Below are 21,588 nucleotides of genomic sequence, written 5' to 3' on the forward strand. Positions count from 1 at the left end.
ATACACCGGGAAACCTGTTTAAAGCAGATATAAATAAGGCAATGAGTTATTTGAGAAAGAATGGTACCAGATAAGTAATAATGATATACACTTAAAAAAAAGGGTTTGAGGCATTCATTGGGCTGGTGTGTGCATTTCCTATTTGCAGATCTGTGTGTGGACAAATCCAAAGTAGAAGAGAGTGAACAGAAAGCTGCCGAGTACTCCAAAAAGGTAAGGCATTAATCACTTCAACAGGGCCCTCGCTTGGCCAAGTGCTATCAGGAAAGTCTTTTTGTTCCACACTGCTCCCAGACAAGCTATAGATTTTCCATGCTTTAATCAATACCTGGCTGCGACGCTACATGATCCGTATCAGCATTACAAGAATCAATGGCGGGGCTCTGATTTGTGCACAGTACTAAGCCGCACTTACATTTTGTGCAGGTGTTTTGATGCGTCTTTGCTCCGAGAGACGCCTCCTTAATGCACATTTCATTACTAGTAAAGTAGAAATCGACGACGATAAGTTTTGTTACATTGGACAACTTCCAATTTGTTTTACAGCTCCAATGAAGTTGGACCTGTTAAAGAATGAATAAATCATTCAAAACAGAATACAATTATTTGTAATTTAGACTTCTATATTTAATAGAATATACCCCCAAAAAACCCACAGGTTTTAATCTTCAACTTGATGAACCATATGCATTTTAGCTGATAATAATTAACTTTAAAGGTGACAAAAGAGACAGTAAAATAATGCTCATCAAATACTAATATCGCCAATTTTGAACTATTGTTTGCACCTGAGTACAAGTTGGACCGTCCAAAGAATACACAATGAAGAGGGCAATAAACATTATTGTCACTGTAATGTAATATTTTTGGGAGGGCAGACTGTGACTTATACTTCTATGAAACTTTGGCCCATATTGTAAGACAATTTCAAACTGATATAATGTGAGGTCACAAGTTAAGCATATTCTTAAATTAGTTTTTGGGGAGGGTAATTCTCTTTGACAATGCATTGTAAGAGCCCAGTTCTTGGCACCCTGCTGGGCTGGTGAAGTCATTACACTGACATGTCTTGGTATTATGCAAAGGTTAAATCCATCAACATGTATGAAAGCAAAGTCTGAAACAAAGATAAAGGACAACAGGACTCCCGGGTGATGAAGGCCATGAATAGAATGCCTTGGATTTTGGTGTCTGTTGATATGCCCCGAGGCCGCTCTCCAGAGACGCCCCACCGTTCGCCATCCTTCGCCTCCTTGTTTTCATCAGTGTGCGCACGTTGACATGTTTGTGTCCTCTTTCTTGCAGTTTGACGAAGAGTTCAGTGCACGACAGGAGGCTCAAGCTGAGTCTCAAAAGAAAGAGGAGAGAATCAAAGAGTTGGAGGGGAGGATCCACACCTTAGAGTCTCAGGTAAATCCTACACAAAAAGACAACTCACAAGCCGCGTGGAGCTTTTGGAAACTCTTACACATGCTCTCTAAGTGGATGTGGGAGCATTTCATTTAATAATAGGCCAATCTTCTTAAGTCGAAGCTCTTAATGTGGCTGAATGCTGCTATTGAAGCTTTTCCTCTGTAATTCTATCATCTTGGAGGTGGATAGCATTTCTTTTTAAGCAACTTTGAAAACATTTCTTCCTAAGCCAAACCTTTCGTTCTGTGCGCAAAAAAAACTGTGTTCTCATTTTAACCCAATTGAAAACGTTTTAAGAGTGTCTTTAGAGAACAAAAGAAAAAGTAATGGAATGTAATGTAAATCAATATTGAAGGATGAGAGCATGACACCCATCGTGCCAAATTGCTGAAGCACTCTCACATCATGATTACTGCCTTTCACCTTTTTCATTGTGATGATGTTATTACAATCTAAAGTTTCTCCATTTAACAAACAAATGGTTTATAAAAGTCTTATTATCCATTCTCACTTTTTTTCACAATGAAGTGTCTTTTAGTTTAAAAACGAGAATATTTAAACAAAAGTGGTTTAACTTTTTGGAGCACGCATACATTTATTTCTAATGCCCATAGAAAACCTACACAAGCTTGGAAAATAAGATATTGGAACCATGAATTTAATGGCGAACAAATTCCACTTCAATGCACAATTTTATATATAAAAATATAGTTTTATTGTGCAAATTACCATCTCCATCCATACAAATGAGGGAATCAAAAGAAAATAATGTCTCTTCAAAGGTCCATAAATATCCATGTTCATTTGGAAGTTAGTTTAATTATGCAATAGCAGTAACAGCCAACCAAGTGCCGTTTTTGATCTTCTGTGGGTTAGGATTTAATCCTATCTCAAGCGGTGAACACAACAGCACCCTCTCTGATGATTGCAAGCGTGTTCTGCCGCCTCATCCGCTGCCGACACGGCGCGGTAAAAGCCATCGACGTTGCAAGCGTGCAGCATTTAAATCATACATTTGCCTCTTTCTATCAAAGCCAGCCCACCATCACAGGCAGTTTTATTTTTCATTATATATTTATTTTTCAGCAATAAAGTGCAATCTACACTAACGCTAACCTTTCATCCTAAGAGGGCTCCTGTCAGATATTAAAACACATGCATGTACAGGTCTACCTGTTTGCCACAACCAGACACATTTAATGAGCATCGGTACACCAGGAACTTTGGCATTGTAACAAGTAGCCTGTTTGATGTGCCTTTTTGATTATCCCTCAATTGAGTGGAGAAGTGCCCGTGCTTGTAAACATCAACAAAGGGACACAGGAAACACAACAAGTGGGGGAAAGGTGCGTCCTTCGCCGAGCCGTTTGCTCTTAGGAGAAGGAAGCTTTTCACTGCAATTGGGTTGGAGAAGGAATGAATAATGTAGTAGTGCAGTGGTACGCGGCGGAATTCTGCACCATCCCATTAATAGCTTTTAACAAGCTGACAGACTCGGAGTTGACCTCAATCGGCCCCCGGGAGGAGCTGGCGGTCCACAGCGGTTAAGCCCCCCCCCCATCACCCCTTACATTTCTACAAATCTGTATGGTGCATGATCTTAAAAAAAAATCTCTCTCTAAATGAATCTCTTTTGTTCATCAATTGGTCATTTCCAGACAGAATACGCTTGCAAAATCAACATTTTGAATTGGTTTTAAGTGGTCCAACTATAAATTAAGTTCCTCAAATGACTTCGGTAGAAACCATACTTGAAATAAATGACCTGCATCTTTGTTACTTAGGTGTCAACCCCCGAGCTCCCTTTTTTGCCTATTAAAGGCAGGATTTAGCTGTCTTTATAAGAATGACTCATGATTTTCTTCGTCTCCTTTAAGTGATCAAATATAGAATGGCTTTCTGTGTGCTTTGATTTGGCATTGAAGCTTATCCTTTGCATGACTATCTGTTGCTAAAGGCTGCTTGTCTTGCGGTGTCGTCCCTGGAAATGAAAGTAAAACCGGAGGAGGTTCATTTAGATACATTTTTGCAATGTGTATTTAAACAATACAACTTGGATAACATCCTTTGGGTGACACAAGACATGTCGCAGAGACTGTTTCTCAAATAGCCTAGGAAAGCCTACAGGTTCCCCTGGAAGTGCTGGATCAAGTGGCTGGGGACAGGTTAGCCTAGGTTTTCCCACTGAATCTCTTAAATCTGCTGCCATGCCACCCAACTCTGCATAAGAGGAGGCTAGTTGTTGGATCCCTCGGCATTACTGTTTATGGCGTACACCTTCAAACAAAGTAATTTACATTAATTGAATACATGTATTTCAGTCTCCTACGAACATGGACATTTTCCAAAGTTAAAAAAAAAAAAAAACTGAAGAAAATAATAAACGGGAGATGTGTTTTGAAGGTGGATGCCTGCATCTTCGGGGTGATTTTCCTTTGAGGTACTATAGATGACATGATGTATTGCATCTTGTTTTGAAGCCTGAGGACACACTGCCTCTTGCACATCAAACACCCTCATTGAGGCAAAATTGGCATGTGATACACGGGTATTGTTTAAGACCCAATACTCTTTGGCTCTGCTCGCTTTGTCTGCTCTGTGTGCTGTCCTATACATGTCCCTCCTATGAAGCGTACTAGTCATTCTTTGTGTCTCTAACCCTCCTTTCCAATTGTGTCTCTTTGCTTCCCTATGTTTGTGGTGTACCTATTGCCTATGTGTTTCTTTGTGTGTGTGTGTGTGTGTGTGTGTGTTGGGCGTCAACAGTTAACTATAGAAAGTGACAAGCTCAAAGAGGCTCAGAGACTCATCAGGGAATCTGAAGCCAAGGTGGGTGTCCTCGTTGTATATGTGACTTTTAAACATCTGAGAAATGGCCAACCTTTTATTTCTTATTTGCACACATGCATTGGAGAAAATGTGCCGTGGTTGAGATTGCACAAATACAGGATTAGGAAATCCAGGATCAACACAAAGATGCGTCTCAATCTGATTAGCAATTTCTTGGATTAATTGGTCACACATTTTTCGAGCCAGAATGGAAAGGTGTGGTGTAATCAAGCCAGGTGTGGAGGTTTGGGATTAGTAAAAGTGCATGACGTTCTCAAGAAGTCTATGTAGTTGTTCACATAACGAGTGTTGTGACAATAAAAACCTTCAATAGCTATTTGACAAAAACATCTTTATTAGTACTGCAACATAACACTAGGCTCGAAAGTAATAAGACCAAATGAATGGATATAAAGATTATTGAAGTTAATAAGAAAGGTTATTGTGTGAAGTGGTAATGTTTAAATATTTGTTGTTGTTGTTGTAGTTTACTCTGGATTTCTATTTTATTTTATTCCTTCTGCCATGATGGTGTGCCACAGGTGGCTTCTCGAGAGAATGGCTCTTCCTCAAGTCATGATTCTGTGCTCTCCCAGCATTGCCCACAGGGAACCACTCATGACTATCTTGTTCTTTTGTATCGGCAACAAGCTTCAGTCGCCACACTCTTGCTTGATAATATCCCCAGTGTGTTTGAAGTCCAATGGCCCGATTAGCTTTGCAGGAACTCAAAAAGAAAAGACACGCTGTAACAAACAATGGTTATGAACTCTGTCTGTGTGGTTTATGGGGGGTTTCAGTCCTAAAATCAAATAGTCCTATCAGTTGACAAATGAAAAAGGTTTCATGCACAGGAAAAGAAACCTTTTCTATCCCCTCTTTTTTTATAAATAGTGCTGTCAATAAACTTGCATTAAATGGCAGACTTAACACGCTGTACTGCTTTTGTCTTTCCTGCTTGTTGAGTGCGCTTTTCAGAAGTAATCACTTCTCTTTCGAATTGAATATCAGTGATGAGATTGGAACATAGGATTTAATCACATAGTATTCAGAGTTCATTAGTTGCCACAGTGACCTCTTCATTGAATCTACAGTGTCCAGAACACTTTGATATGAGCTCGCCATCAATATGGATATCAGGCGCACTCTTAATTTGCCAGTTAATTTCCTTCCATTTGCCTATATTAGCACTGAAAGGGGAAATGGGCCACAGAGGATTTGAGATTGACAGACACATAATTGTCAAATCTGTATTGACAACGAAAGGAGCTCTTTTAGCTCTGGTAAACAATCAGTCGTGGTGTAATAAATCACACTCTTTAAAAAAGACGCCAATCACATTCTAAGCAATTGGAATCGGGTGACTTAGTGATGCGGTCAGGAGGGCGAATTGATCTGGGCAATGCACTCGTCTAATAAGCTGAGAAGCTCACACTACGGCCATGTTTGGGTGCCTATAATTGCCATATTTGCATTTTCTTTTCATTTCCTAGAGGTATTTTGCCTCAGACTAGCTGTGTTTATGTGATGAAAGTGACAGTGGAGGTATGCTTAGGGACTGTTAGCTCTTCTCTGTCACAGCTGCAGTAGTGATGTCCTGTAATTGTATATTTTAAGGGGACATAGGCAGAGATAAAGGCTTCTTTTGGCAAAGCAAACAAAGATCTAAGTCTTTAAATCTTTTTGGCAACGCAATAATATATCAGAGCATGTAACGGGAACATTTTTGGCAACTTGAAAAAAGGAAATATATAAATAAATCAAGGACACCAATGTTTTCTTACAGATTGCAGCAGGGCCAGGTGCGCCCGGAGCGCCATCTCCAACACAACCTAAGGGCGCCCTGGCACCCCCTCCTCCGCCACCCCCTCCGCCACCGCCCCCACCGGGCGGCTGTCCTCCGCCACCTCCACCACCTCTACCTGGCCAGGCCGCTGGTCCCCCGCCTCCTCCGCCACCCCCTCCTCCACCAGGAGGGGGGCCTCCACCTCCGCCACCCCCGCCAGGTTGTGGACCACCACCACCTCCGCCATTTTTTGGAGGCCGAGGTGGGCCTCCGCCACCTCCCTCGATCCCGGTCCTCAAGCTGCCATATGGGCTTGAGCCCAAGAAGGTTTACAAGCCTGAAACAGTGATGAAGAGAGTTAACTGGAATAAGGTATGTTAAGCCTATCATCAAGATTTAACAAAAAATAACTATGCAACTTGGTAGTAAGATGGTGGTCAACTTTAAAAGAAAAAAAAAACTATTATTATACAAGGATTCTTGAGGGTGTGGATGAGTTAAATTCCAGCACATATCCCATTTATGTCAAAATACTTCCTAATAAAAGACAAAAATATATCGAAAATAATAAAAAGAAGCTAAACTTACCATTACTGCTTAGAGGTGGTTTGGTAAGAAGCAGAGGACGCTGTGATAGCCTTGTGCAACGACTTTAGCGAACATAAAACTCCCTTTGGTGTAAAATTGGGAGATTGAAGCAACATTACAAGAAAAAAAGTCACAAGTTCCATTTTTTTTGACGATACCCTGCCATTGTTAACTTCCTCTGGCATTACTTCCATATTTTCTACTTTAGGCCAGTATCACGCTGTATATGACACTCATTTTTCCGACTATGTTACATTCCGTTGACCTTTTTAAAAAAATATGTATGCAAATATATGTCACTTGCTTATAAATACAGTACACTAACAAGAGGATAGTTATTTATGGGCACAGAGAAATAGACCAATAGCAAATGTTTATCCTCAAGTATAAAGTTCCAATAATACATGACCATGTCACTATGATTACTCTATGTTCAGAAATAGTGTGCATTTAAACATACTAGATTTATATTGTTGGTAGAGTAGTTTTCTTCACATGCACAGCATTAGTAGATACAGTAGTAAAAGTAACAAAGCAACTGACATCATACTAAACTCATAACATTTGTGATTTACGTGTATTTTTGTAGTAAAGGAACTACCTTTTCGGCACTTTTTGTTTTTCCCACTAGCCTCTATTTTCATCAATATTGTAACACCATATTTTCAAGAGCAGTTTCGTCGTGATATGACCCTTTGGGCAAATAGTATCAGCGCACCTATGCTGGAAAAAAACATAAACATTAGCAAGATAAAATACCTTGATATAAAAGGACTGTGACTTTTTTTGTCAGGGTATGATATTTCTCTTGTTTTTGCACTGCTTAATGAATACATTTTAACACAGACATTCTTTTAAGACAAACTGTGTTTGTTATCAGAAAGAAATACGTTATTTTTAGATATTGGTGAATTTCATAAGGTAAGATAAAAGCTTCTTATACAGATTTTTGACAAGGGTAAATATATTAAGATAATTGTCCAAATATAATTCATCATTTTATTTTTCATCCCTACTCGTGTCGTAAAAATGGATTATCAACCCAAGACATCAGTTCTCAATATATATGCAATATTTGCATAAATGTGTGTGGTAAATTGAATTTGCATTAATGCAACAACATCACTTATCAATGGATTTTTGCTACTGAAAATCCAGATCATAAAGCAAGAGAATTTGTGACTATGTGTGACTACACAGACGAGTCATGCAATATCCAGCCAAATCTTTTTGAGTGACACTTCTTGTGCCCTCTGATTGGCTTGATAATGAAATCCTTGTGTTCCTTTAGATAGTGCCCCAGGAAATGGCAGAGAATTGCATCTGGATCAAAGTAAAAGAGGAGAAGTTTGAAAATCTCGACATGTTTGCTCAGCTCTCCCACTGTTTCTCTTCACAAAGTAAAGGTAAGAAAAGATTTACCATCTCGCCTACAGTCCCCAACACACAACACACCCCTTTCTCAATGTATTTCCCTCTTTAACTGTTCAGCCTAAACATTACAAAACTCTCTCATGTCACGACACTTTCTTCTCCTGAAAAATCAATTTCAGCAGTCTCTGATTTCACTGCTTTCTTACCTTTGTGCCAGCTAATTGTCGCAATGCACCCGCGACAGGGTGTTAATGTAATGAGCACATTGTATTTGCTCTTTCTTTGTAGCTGAAACTCGCCTAGTTTTTCTGATCAGAGTTTTGTGTGGGTGTACAAGAAGGAAAAGTTTGACCCCTTGAGTTGCTATGCTTGGTTTGTTTCTTCCCTTTTCCAGTCCGCCAAACCATTCCTCCATTGGATTAGTGATTTTTTTTTCTTTTTCTTGGATTTTTCTTGTCCAGTTTGTTTCAGCAAGGCTTCCTAACTGTCTGATGAATAACTCACAAACTCTACAGAGAAGCTTTATGTATGGAATTGTGTATCTGGAAAGAGTTTACCCTCATTGCAATGTTGTGTGTGATTCCTCCTTTGACTGTGTTCACTGGAGTGTGGTTGTGCTTGTGTGTGTATGCAGTTCATTCCACTAATTTTAACACCAGTGGAGAGAGAAGTTCAAGCCCTGTCAAATTCTGAGCAGTCAAATGTGAGCTTTGTCAGACTATGCGAACATAACCAGACCCAATCCTTTATTTAGCCTTGGCAATACACCAAAAGACACTAAAGGCGTTCTTGCAGCCTCCAGGTTTTCAAACCAAGCCAATCTGTCTTTCCCTGTACATTTGTGAAATATATAGACATTTTGCCTCAATGCCCCCAGGGTAATTTCCTGACATAATACAGATGAAAAGTGAAAAGAGTGGATCAGGGCTTAATAGAATGTCAGGGACAAGACCACCGGTCATACCTCACTTGAGATCAAAAACAACAAAAAAAGGTCTTTTCAATTAACTCTTGACTCTTCATATGTTGATATGTTTTTTTCCATTTCATTTCAGGGTCCTTTTAAGGTTTTGACAGAACCTTAAACAAAACAAAAAAAATAGATAAATACAAACTGACACTAACCCAATAAGTTTTTCAATTTCTGACTGCAACACAGAAATGAGTACTATAGTCACATTAATGTAATTCAACATTAATTTACCTTTTAAATTCTTCATCAACACCCAAAACTCTCCTTGGCACTTTAAAATAAATAAATAAATAAATAGCAGTACTATACATAGGCCATATTCCGGCATTTACAATCCATCCTTTCCCCAGGATGTTTTGCTGGGTACTTTACTGCATCCCTATCAATTACACCTGCACCAAGCTCTCATGCCTGGATATATATATATTCTTTAAAACAACCTGATTTTCTCATGAATGAAGAATGCAGTTTTAATGTTTGATATTCAAGCCAGGGTAGCTTGGTGTGTGAAAGGCCTAAGAAATGGTCATCATTCAATAGAATGAAAATCAAGTTGAAAACAACCCCCCAAAAATGAGTGAAAAGTTATTGGATCCTAAAATTGATTGCATTATTGCCCAATCATCCTGCACTTATGTGTATTGCAAAGGATGAGGCAAGCAGGTGGAAATGCATTCCCTTCAGAGCTGCCCCCAGTTAATGGTGTAAAAAAAACATCTGTTGAAGCCGCATTTCGAAGGGTTACAACACAATAGAATCAGAAGAGCACAACAACCTTCCTTTCTTGTGAAATAGTAGTCTGTAAACTGACAAAGATAAAACTAATGTCATTTTTGTCTTTTACTTTTAATGAGCGGAAGTGATCCGGTTTGTTCATCTAAACCATCAAAATCTATCGTTTTCCGATCACACCGCCAAACTTTGTAAGGATGGATTGTTCCAATTCGTTTAGACATTAAAGTCCATGACAGTAGATGTGGGCATTATTTATGTGTTCTTTTTCTTTCAAGTCGTTACACAATTTAATGTGGTTTCATCACTAAGGATGCTGCATTTACAACATTTTTGCATTCTGTTTTTTTTACTCGTATCTCAATAGACTAACTCGTGTGGTACTCGTGTTTGTAAGCATGGGAAATCCAATGTCTATTTTTGTAACTTTTGACATTATTCAGTGCTCAAGATCCACAATCTTACCACACCTTATCACAGCCACTCATCTATTTTGGTCCTCATCTTTTCAAAATGAATACAATACACAATGTTCTTTTAGAGCATGCAGGCCGTGTCTTATTGAAGTCGTACTACTCAGTCACTACTTGCTTTCATTATTCTTTTCTTCTTCCAAACCACTATTGCTTTTCTTCTTAACACCCTTCTTCGTCATTGACCCCCCCAATCCCCCTCACACCCCTCTCTGGTTTGGCTTGGCTTTATCAATCAGTGGATTTTGCCTTTGTGCGCCTCTCGGGATCAAATCAGATTCACTCCAGGATTGAACGCATGTTGCCATGGCCCACTGCATTTGAAAGGCAATCCATTCAGCTGGAACTTTTGCTCTTCAATTTAGAATCAGATGGATGCTGGTAAACTTTCCAGACCCCCGAAAACGTTTCTTCCGTTCGGTGGTCTCACAATCAACTATTGATGGAAAAATATCCCTTATACACTAGTCTGAATCTATTGAATTGAAATGCCTCTTGTATTCATTATACCTATTTGGCAATAATGCATATTGATTACATACAAGCTTTTAAGGATGTCGGTAAGGTTGTAGCCATAAATACCTTCCATCAGACTTAAAGCCTTCATTATGGAGCTCGTTGATGTTGCGAGGCACATTTTATCCTCTCCTCCCTTCACCTAAAATGTTGCATAATTCATATAGGAGACCAGACTGTCCTTGTGAGATCACTTGTCATCTGCTTGAATACTAGCTTTGGTGTGCTGGTCTTGCAGAAGGTCCGTCATGAAATGTGGTCATGTAAACAAGCACATTTTTAGACACTGTCACAAGTTGGTTCATCAGAGGTTACCAAATCTTAGTTGTCGCTCCTGTCTTTCCCGGGGTTGGGTATTTCTTCTTATCCTCAAGCTCTACCCACACAGTGCCACCGCCAGACTGTTTATGTTCTTCCATTCTTCTTGCAAACATCATTAATCTGCTCCCACATAGCTGTAAATTCTCCAGACACTAAACAGCTGTGTTCTCACACAGCCTCATGTAGTTCATTCATTGTTGAGTTTGGGAACTGGCACATTTATCGCTCTTTAGTTTACAGCCCACATTCTGACAATTACCCTCTTACAGCCATTAGGGCTGGCGATGATAAATCTAATCATTTTGGATCGTTAAAAACAAATGTGATCAAACATTCTCTATGAATAAGGTTATGCTGGTGTAGTGGCTGAATCTTGATCGCAGTGATGGATTGCACAAATTGGCCGTCTTATAGTGAGCTCAATTAATTAAGGTGTGACTAGGTTGCTGTCTAAATAGGCTGCCATTAGAATGGAAACAGGAAGTGATCATGTTCATTTCTTCCTAAATCACAAAAAAGTCTATTCATGAAAATTGCAAATAAAGCACTGGCGAATAATGGTTACATATTCCCTACTTTTTTCACTGTTTGTAGCCTAAATCTTAACAAAGCATTGTATATATGGATTTAAACTCATATTTTTTCTCATTAAAAGAAAACAAAAATACGACTTTCAGTCCGGATATTACAGTAATCTTTTTATACCCTGATTTGTAACTGTCCAAATCTTGCATCACAGGTGTGTTTTAACACTCACCATTGATGTGAGCACCGCCCTAGGTATGAGTTTATTTTCACAGTGGCACCCCCTGACAAAAAAAAGAAAATAAATACTTACTGAACCTCAAAAGTGGCACCAGCAAATCCTCAATCTGTTCTAGCACCGCTGTAATGACCCTGCCAGAATGGCAGTCACGATGAAATGGTTTTCGGGGGGTTGGTAAAATTGATCTCGGACCCGGCCTAATAAGCCTCCTAATAACTCTGTTAACATCAAGGCCAATCGTGCCACCAGATCAAACACACTCAAGCGTGGTATGAACCCCACACATGATGCTCAGTAACCTGACATTGGGTTGTCGAATGAGAAACAGCCCACCAGTCAGTTGACAAATGCTTTTCCTCACAAAAAGCAGTGGTAATAGTCACTTGTACAAATTCATCCTGTCAAACCTTTATTTAGTAATAATAATAATAATAATAATAATATATATATATATATATATATATATATATATATATATATATATATATATATATATATATATATATATATATATATATATATATATATATATATATATATATATATATATATATATATATATATATATATATATATATATATATATATATATATATATATATATATATATATATATATATATATATATATATATATATATATATATATATATATATATATATATATTTATATTTATATTTATATTTATCTATATCCTATCACAAATGAATGGGGCCTAGGCTGTTATATATTAATGACAAGTAATTGCTTCAGATACCTTGTGTGTACGTGCGGTTGTGTTAGGGAGGGAGAGAGATTTGTTCTAATTCCAGCTTCATATTGCCTTGCTGTGATGTCCCACTGATTTTAATCTTTTCCTCTCAGATGAGAGCCATTCTGCCTTTCACGGTGCACTTTAACTTCAGCCCTCTGAATATTAGCTGCCTTTGATACCTGCTGCCGACACCCTTCCATGTCTGCAACCCCAGTGTGTCTATACCGCTGTTCATTCACCCTAATTCAGTCATCAGAATATGTTGCTATAAAAATAAGCATCCCCTGTGCGTTGTGCTTTTTTCCCTTCCTTTGTGATCCTTTTGACGCAGTTTAACAAACTGGTTTGGATGTGTCATCTTTTTATAGTGTTGTTTTAAGCTGCTCATGCCGCACTGGTGGCTTGACAAATGTAATTTAAAATGAGGACAACAGGAAAGTGCATTGTTTGGAGTATAGGACTCCAGGCCTAGCAAGACCGTTGACTGTAATGCAATGGTTATTAAATGACTTTGATGCAAAATGGCCGACAAGTGATGATAAAATCCCTATTAGTATACGTGTGATATCTGCAACTTTTGTTGGCATTGTTAATCGGTCCAGGCGGCTTGCCTCGTGAACACAAACGCCACAAAAAAAGGAGACAACTGTATCGATTTAACCAATAAATAAGAAAATAAATAAAACAAATGGAACACAGGTGTGAAAGGAGCCAATAATTCAGCAGTTACTGCATGCACTCTATTGTTATATACATGCACCAGACCTCATTACCAAATGGTAATTTCGCAATGCCTTTTTATTATTGTTTTAACACTAGTATCTCTAAACCTTCTAGTTTTTAAATCTAAAAGGACTACATTTGTCCACTCTTGATCGTATGATCTCATTAATTCTCTTTGATAGGACAAATGTAAATGTAGCATTTATCTGTCTTGAACTTTTTTTTTTATAAAGTCACAAAAACACATCTTGACCAATTTCCCTTTCCATTACCCTCGCATGACATTTATAATAAAGTCAGTATACTGTATGTATTCTACCATAAAATAAGGGAAGATATCCAGAAGCTGTCATGTTTTATTCAAAAGTGATATTTACATGAAAATGATACATTCACAACGTGTTTCCACATACTTCTTCTAGTGCGACTGATATTTGCACTTTGGTGTGGCCTACTTTTACATTTGATGCCTATTAACTATGAGTCGTGCCTGTTAAAAAAAGAACAATGTCACGGGTGCTTCACATATTGAAAAGCCCAAGTCCTTCTTCATAAACTCCCATCCCTACCATAGTTCCAGATAGAAGACTATGGAGTGCATATGTAATGCAGCTCTGAACATTGGCACCTTTTGCATAGGAAATTCTTGATGGATGCCTTGTTGTGACTGATTGACCGTTTTTATGTGATGCATGGACGGGAGAAACACGTTTTGCAGAGTAGTTGTCGGCGGAGTTGCCAAGTCATTGCTCAGTTGCAAGTCAAATGGACTTTTTGCAGGCAAAAACAAAAAAAGCCACAGACCACTGTTTAAAAAAACAGTCATTTGCATTGCATGATGTCTTGTGACTTCCAGACCTTTCAGCAGCTGCACCCAAACCCTCCTCCTCCTAACATCTTCCCAGGTAGACTGAGAAACCAAGTTGTCTCCTAGGTTTGCTACAGGATATTACATTTGATTTGTCGTGGCAGCTCTTTGCGAGAATTGGTTTGCGCCGAGAGTAATAGAATCAAGGATAAACAGAGGATTGCTCGGGGAAGAGAACAACTGTGACGTCACCTACCGGTTGGGTAAACAATCAAGTCTCAAGTGTCTTCAGGATGAGGTCTCCTTGAATTTGAACAATCATGACTTTTCCAACCAGGGCAGGGTAAGACCAAAAAAATAGAAGGCAAGTGAGCTTGACATCCAAATGTGATTGCAAATTGTGACTCTGGCTGCCTAAAAGTGAGATAGACAAAAAGCAGTTTGACTGAGGAAATCGTAAACACTGGGATCACGATATGTTCCAGTATGTCGGATAATCCGAATTCATTTTATAGGCTTATGGATTTCAAATGTGTCAGTGCATATGTGCACGTATGTGATTGTTGCCATGAAACCTGTAGATCCACTTGAATTCGTTTAGGTAGTGTGTGGGAGGTACTGTCGGTATATTTATTTATTCACACACGATTTGCATATTCTGTCTATTTTACTCGGGATATATTTATATAGTGTGGTCCTAGTGCAGTTGCATAGGAAATTTCCATTTTGGTGTGAGCCACACAGTCTCCAGCATAGGGTTCACTTGTGGGCTGATATCAGCCGGCCTATTCACATATTGAATAATAAAAAGTAGATGATTGAGGAGGGAGGGTGGGGCCTGACTCTTCCTGAAGGCATCATGGTGCACTCAAGAGGCAAAGTCCAGGCGGTCCTGCTTCTAATTCTTCATTTGTGGTTTAATGTATTTAGTGTAGATTACAATATAATAGCTGTGAAAAGAAAAAGTCAACTCCGGATCTCTAGTTGATTTGTCGTTGCTCAATATTTTGCAGAAATGTTACACCATTTGTAGGGTCCTGTACCCAAAATGAAGCTAAGGTAGCGATATGGTAATATGCTGTTGTTATTGCTTTGAATGATGCATTATAGGGTGCACCAACTTTGAGTTGCAGGACTTTTTGCTTCTACAAAGCTTGTTTCGCGAAATGAGGTGTATATACTTCTGTTATTCAATAGAGCTATTTTCAAAGAGAATTGTATCTGGTGATAACCAATGGTATTTTATAAACAGATAAAAAATACTTACATAAACTATGTAAATAGATTTAAGTGGCGAGAAGACAGTCTAATAACTTGTCACCATCTTATTTTTTTATATCCACTATAAACAAACTTTCATTCCCATTGGAACAACGCTGCAAGTTGCTAGCTTTGTTTTCTTTGTTTCTTTCTTTATGACTGTCTGTATGTCTTTTTTTACCTATATTTTATTTCTGCAAGCTGCTTGTCTTTATCCCTGATTACTGTCGTCTTTCTGCGGACCCCATGCATCTGTATTTGGTGGTCTAAAAGAGTGATGTGATTGTTGTCTTTTCTTTTTAGTATCAGTTATAAAGTAAAATTCACTTAGGATTTTTATTTTTCCTTTTCCTCAAGTGCCTGCGTCACTTCTTCCTTCTGGATTTCACTACTTTGTTCTGGTCCTTTTCTTAAAAATGGTACTTTATTTCCCCACACTTGGGCAATCAGATTTATTTGGCAGGTATTTTAGGCAAGCCTGGTGTTAAAGGTGGAACAATAGCTCTTAGCTTTCTGCTGTGATGTGTTGTCTACTCTGCGTCTACTCTCCGTCTGCTCTTTGGCCCATAAACAAACACAGACTATAGAAAATTGAAGTCTGTAGAGAAACAATAGACATTTATAACCTGTCCAAGCAAGTAAACTTGCAACGTCTGTTGGTTTTTTTGTGAGTACACTTAACCTGGCCACTGACCTACGGTTTCCAGTCGTTGTCATAATTTACACTGAAATATGAGCCTAGATCATTGTACAAGTGCTGACTGAGTCGATGACCATGAATAAATGATTTGCTACGTAGAATGTAGCAATCCAACCATGGCCGACAATTGTTAAGTAGAGGAACTGGTACTTTTAAAGACTAGACAAATCATACTTGGTATGCACAGATTTGCATTAAAGTGTTCTCACTCTCCTTGACCTTTATTTTCACCTTTTCCGACTCTCCACCAATCATTCTCTTGCTGTGGCAAAACCCACTAATTAAAGTTTGCTCAGGCCACAGGCATATTCTGGATTGGGAAGTCTCTACAAATGTACTGTGGAAGACCAATTAACCTGAGTGGATTGATACGCTTTGATTTTCATTTCAATCACACCAAGTAGCAAAACTTACTGACTTTTTACTATGTCAAGTTATTCTGAAATTGACACTTGGAAAAGTGTCTCTGTTTGGAGTTAAGCAGTGAGTGAGGCCAGTGCTTTAAGAAGCCAACCATTTAAATACCAATTTTCCCTCCTCTCCACTGTATAATACCCACTCATCATCGTGCAGAGAATTAACTGACTATGCCTTCCCACTGACAAACTAGACATGCTTCTCATACCTGCTTTACAATACTAATTCTTCCTCGTTGCTCATTTGTGTAACTTGCAACATCACTAGGTACTGTGCATTTTAGATGTAGTCATCACTAGAAATTTACAAAAACTTGCATGCTCTGCATAAAATTGCAGAAGCCCAAGCCTAATAGATAATTGACTTGCTGTCATTCTTCTCCAAGGCATATTTTGTTGGGTTTTGGTCTCTTAAGTCTTAGACAAACTAAATCTGTAAAAGCCATTATTATATATAGTAGTATATTAATCAGTTTGTACTGTACACATGTTTATTATAATTGTGTTAGTTATACCATAGCTCATAGTTAGTGGCTGACAGTTTTGGCCTGATGACTTATTCCAGATAAACAAGTCGACCCAGATTTTACCTCTTAAAAGTCCAACCCACATTGGTGCTGATGTTATTTTTTTTTGCCGTGAAGACGGAATCATCCAAATCACAATGATCAAACCCAACAAGTTGATGCGAAGACAGTCTTACAAAAGCTGCTGTTCCCTCTGGATTTGCAGCCTCCTCATTCGCCGGCTTGTATTCTATGGCTTCCTTGTTCTCGACCACCACCCCCACACAACCTGGTCCACCAAAGATAAACACTTCCTGAGTAGATTATTAGAGACGTATTGAGGGCCCCACAACAGAGCAGCCAGGGCCGCTTTGTGCTCCACTGGTGGCAGCGGAAGGAACACTGTACGATCCATTGCGGGCGCCCCCTGGGGGGTTGTGATACATGCTTAGACACAGGTGGGCGCTGATACCAGCATGTGAGCGACAGTGAGTTGTAATTGTCAAAGCAGAGCTCTGTCACATTGATTTCACTAATGACGTGGTGGAGTTTTTTTTTTTCTTCACTCCCACGTTTTTCAAAAAACTGGCAGGTACAAAGAAATTGCACCAAATCGGCAGTGGAAGCTATATCCATTCTTCCTCGTGTGTGTTGGTGTATATATAATTTATATTTGTATAAACAGTGGAATAATAGGTAAATAGGTAAGAGCAGCTCATCTTACGAGATTTTTTACAGTGCGTTAGAGTGTCTTGGTGGCATCCCCAGTTGTCTAGGCGCCCCGCTTAGATGCTTACGAGCGTCCCGCATCAACAGAATCCCCCATCTGCTCACCCGCTGCTCCTCCTCATTGTCTCTGATGATTGACTTTTGTATCAAAGTGCTTTCAAATTATTCAAATTTGCAAGTGAGCATTAACATTGCCCCCCAGTTTACCCTCATCTAAAAATATATTTTGTTCATGCTATCCTCTTGTTTCCTCATAAGTGCTTTTATACAATTGACATTGTGTTAATATTTAATTTTTCTAGAGTACTTGACCATAAAAATATATTTTATGTTATTAAATACACTATAAATTCATATTTATGCTAGCAGTGGACATCCTATGGGCTCCCTTTAAACTTTTTATACATATAATGCCATTTAACACTCATTAATCAGAAAAGAATGCAGCTTTGTTAGGTTTGCTATTGTTAAAAAAAACACTGGATTTACTTCAATTACTGGAGAAATGTATAGATTAAAACTGAATTAGTTTTGGGGTGGAAATGGTGTTTTTCTATTCATACTTATGAATACTCCCAAAAAGTATAAACAAAGCATTCACTTTGCTTGTTGAACATTGATAAAACAGAAGAGGCATTTAAGAATGGTTAGGTTGTAGAATTTATATAGGGTGGGAAAAAAAGCACAATCACTCGTTGTGTAATTATTATTTTCATCAACTGTCAATCATCATTTTTTCCCTGTCTACTCTTACATCTTAGCTTATTAGTATGAAAAATAAATAAAGTATTCTGTCCTGGTTTCAATTGTGCCAGGAGGGGGCACTGCACTAAAGGCCGGAGATTGCATGTGGTTTTAGTGTAGGGGAGGTGCCGTGCTGACATACTCAGTGGGATTGTGTTAGTCATAGAACTGAGAACTGACTGGGATGTGTCCTGGGGTTGAGATTCTGTTCAAGGAATTCAACTGAGTCTATGTGATTATTTTACTCTTTTTTTCCCCTTGTGTTCATTATAAAATATAAAACATGGCAGCTTTACTGTAAATGTTGTGGCTTAAAAAAGTAAATATTGAACATCCCGTATTGTTTGTTAATTTTTGTTTGATTCTACCAATAAAACAGGCCACAGGATTAATGATGTATATCTAAATATAATCGTTTAATTATAGGAACAAGTTCAACCGAGGTGCATTCCGTAATTAGCATCACAGGTGTTTTCAAACTTCTAATCACTCAATTGACTTATTTGAAGCGTGACAAATCGTCTTTATGCTATTTGGTAAAATGTAGTTTGACACACTGGAATGTGGAATGGTTTGTTTTTATCACAATTACACTCAATTAGTGTTGTTATACTTGACTCTAATACAATACAATATACCAAATTGCTGATTAATTAAAATATCATTAAAATGAAAAACAATTCAATTATAACTGATGTCCAAAGTCATGTTTTTGATTCATTATCTTGGAATGTTGCAATTTTTGATCTGTGTAGAACATTTTATAACATGGTCACCAAGTCCTTTGCTGGCTTTTCCAATTAAGATAGCATTATGTGTCTGTTTGGACTACTAATAAACATAACAAAGCGGCTAGAGGGGACCCCCTGGAATTTATATCATACCTCAAAATTATTGTCAAGCCTCTCTATCTGATGCATTGCCAATACCTGCTTACGTTCCCAATTAAAAGCCTCAGGCAGGTTGCTCTTCTTTTAATAAGGAATTTATTTCGTTTGCTGCCATTATCCGGCATAATGAGTGGACACCAGCTTAGGGTGTGGGGATGGAAACGCTTCAGTTATTTCTGGGATTCATTTTATCTGAAATCAATGTGTGTTCATTGGGAGATATGTCAGCCCAGTTGATCAGTGTGTGCGCCGTGCATTCCCCTTATTTATTTTTGTAATAATTAGGACATGCACATGGCCAATCGGATGCAGTGGCCATCAGTGTGTGTGGCATTGTTGACCTTCTTTTCATGGTAAAGGCAATTACATTGGCAAGCACGAGACAGGCAGAAAAATGCCAAAAATTGGAGTCAAACCTTTGTTCCATTTATGGTAGTGGCTTTAACCGGGTTACCTTCATTAGATGTGTCCACCAAGATGGCTAGCTTTTGGAAACATCAACAGATTTTTGTCTGAATGAACATTTGGACTTTTTTGGAATAACTGTTAATGACTGCTGTTTTGTGAAAATTTGAAAAGAGATGTCATAAAATTCTTAGCATCAGATGACCACCAACATTGGTTTGACATGACAGAAAAGCCAATGTGGGGTTAGTGGGTGTTGCAAGGTAATTATCTTTGTTGTCTACCCTGCGGGTTTGATGTGGCCACTGACATTGACAAGCACTATACACGCAATAGAAATAACACCCTGTTGCTATATTTTAACGCCACATCACTTACACAACAAGGCATGACATTCAAGCCTGTTACCTTTGTGAGGGCTTTTTCATCATCTGAACAGTCTTCCAATTCACTCGCTGTTGGAATCGCCCATGTGGTCATTCGCTTTGGATCCTTCCATTAGTTGGGCGAACACCATGCCTTGTCCCTTAACACACAGCAAATCAATGCAATGCGTTTCACCTACTGAGGGGGAATCATCGCTGCCAGTGGGGCTCTCTATGAGATGTGCTTGTCCACCAAGGTTCAAAATGGTAGAGCGTCGCAGGGAAAATCATTTCACTGTGGGGACTAAAGTGATTTAACACCCACACAGGGCTCTGTTGTTGTACCTGGTGTAAATCAAGACCAGCATCAGTCTGTTTGAAGCCAAAGGACATTTTAGGGAATTTGTTTGCTATTTCTTGGATGGGGCATGAACCTGTGCTTTGGAAAGATTATGATGTGGAGAAGGGAGTGAACACGGCAGACTCTTGCTCAACAAAAAGTCAACGTCTGTATATTCTCCTTAACTGCAACACATTTGTTGGCACCTGGAAAGAGGAGATATCAGTTTGCTATGTGTAAGATTTAAGGAAAGGAAAACTAACGGGCAGATCAAACCTTTTTGATCAGGGAAATCTCCTCAAGGAGTTGGTCAGAATTTCTTAAAAATCACCCTTTTTATGGCCACATAAAACATTTTATACACATTTACAAGTACCATAAGATTTTGGCAAAAATTGGATATTCATTCCAATTGTGTCTTGCAATGACTAATGTTACATATTTATACAGTATGGATTAACATTTTGTCTCTTCAACATAAGTAAGGACACACTGGGTGCAATGGGGGTGGGCGTGTGTGTTTGTGTTGATATCTGCAAATTCCATCATAATGGATTGTGGCTTGATGTTCAACAACGGTGATCAATCTGCTCCCAAATGGATGTGGTCTTTTGCCCATATCAATAACTAAAAATATCAGTCTTTAAGTATGTTTATCAAAATACACTTGTCAACTTCAGCCTCTCCAAACCATTGACCTGTAAGTAATCTACCATAGCTTTCAAATCTCCATAATCATCCCATAAAATAGCTTTTATAAAATATCGCTCAAGTTCTTGCTTCTTATTTTGTAGAATATATATATATGTTTTTAAATGATTATTATTCATCAGCAATGTTAATCATTTTGTGAACAAAGGTACATTTTGTATTCATAGTCCAATTCTACAATTTAAACTTTTCCATGCATACTGCCTTTGTAGTGACGTCCATCAGGAAAGTCACAGTTTTCTCACTTCTTACTTCTCCTAATATAAAATAAAAAATAAGCTATCCGACCTCTACGCTAGAGACGTTTTCTGCTAGATACACAAGTTCCTTGACTGAAACTAGTGAAAATTAAAGTGGGATTGTGTAGGATCCCTCATTGGATGATTAAATATAACCTTTGGAGATATAGGGAAGCTGTTTGCCATGCCCTTTTTTCACGGAAAATGCCATCTTGGAACTCTTGGCC

At 38.4% G+C, this 21,588-nt stretch overlaps 1 protein-coding gene across 1 annotated transcript in view; it reads left to right on the forward strand.

Annotated features, from left to right (window-relative positions):
- Window positions 1-21,588, forward strand: part of diaph2 (diaphanous-related formin 2) — a 191,244-nt gene that overhangs the window by 73,221 nt on the left and 96,435 nt on the right. The window contains exons 17-21 of the mRNA XM_077732903.1: window positions 149-213; window positions 1,306-1,410; window positions 4,180-4,242; window positions 6,029-6,400; window positions 7,908-8,022. Of these exons, the coding sequence (XP_077589029.1) occupies window positions 149-213; window positions 1,306-1,410; window positions 4,180-4,242; window positions 6,029-6,400; window positions 7,908-8,022 (720 nt within the window). The remainder of the gene's footprint in view (window positions 1-148; window positions 214-1,305; window positions 1,411-4,179; window positions 4,243-6,028; window positions 6,401-7,907; window positions 8,023-21,588) is intronic.

This window comes from Stigmatopora nigra, chromosome 14 (assembly GCF_051989575.1).
Source record: "Stigmatopora nigra isolate UIUO_SnigA chromosome 14, RoL_Snig_1.1, whole genome shotgun sequence".
NCBI classification, from domain to species: Eukaryota; Metazoa; Chordata; class Actinopteri; order Syngnathiformes; family Syngnathidae; genus Stigmatopora; species Stigmatopora nigra.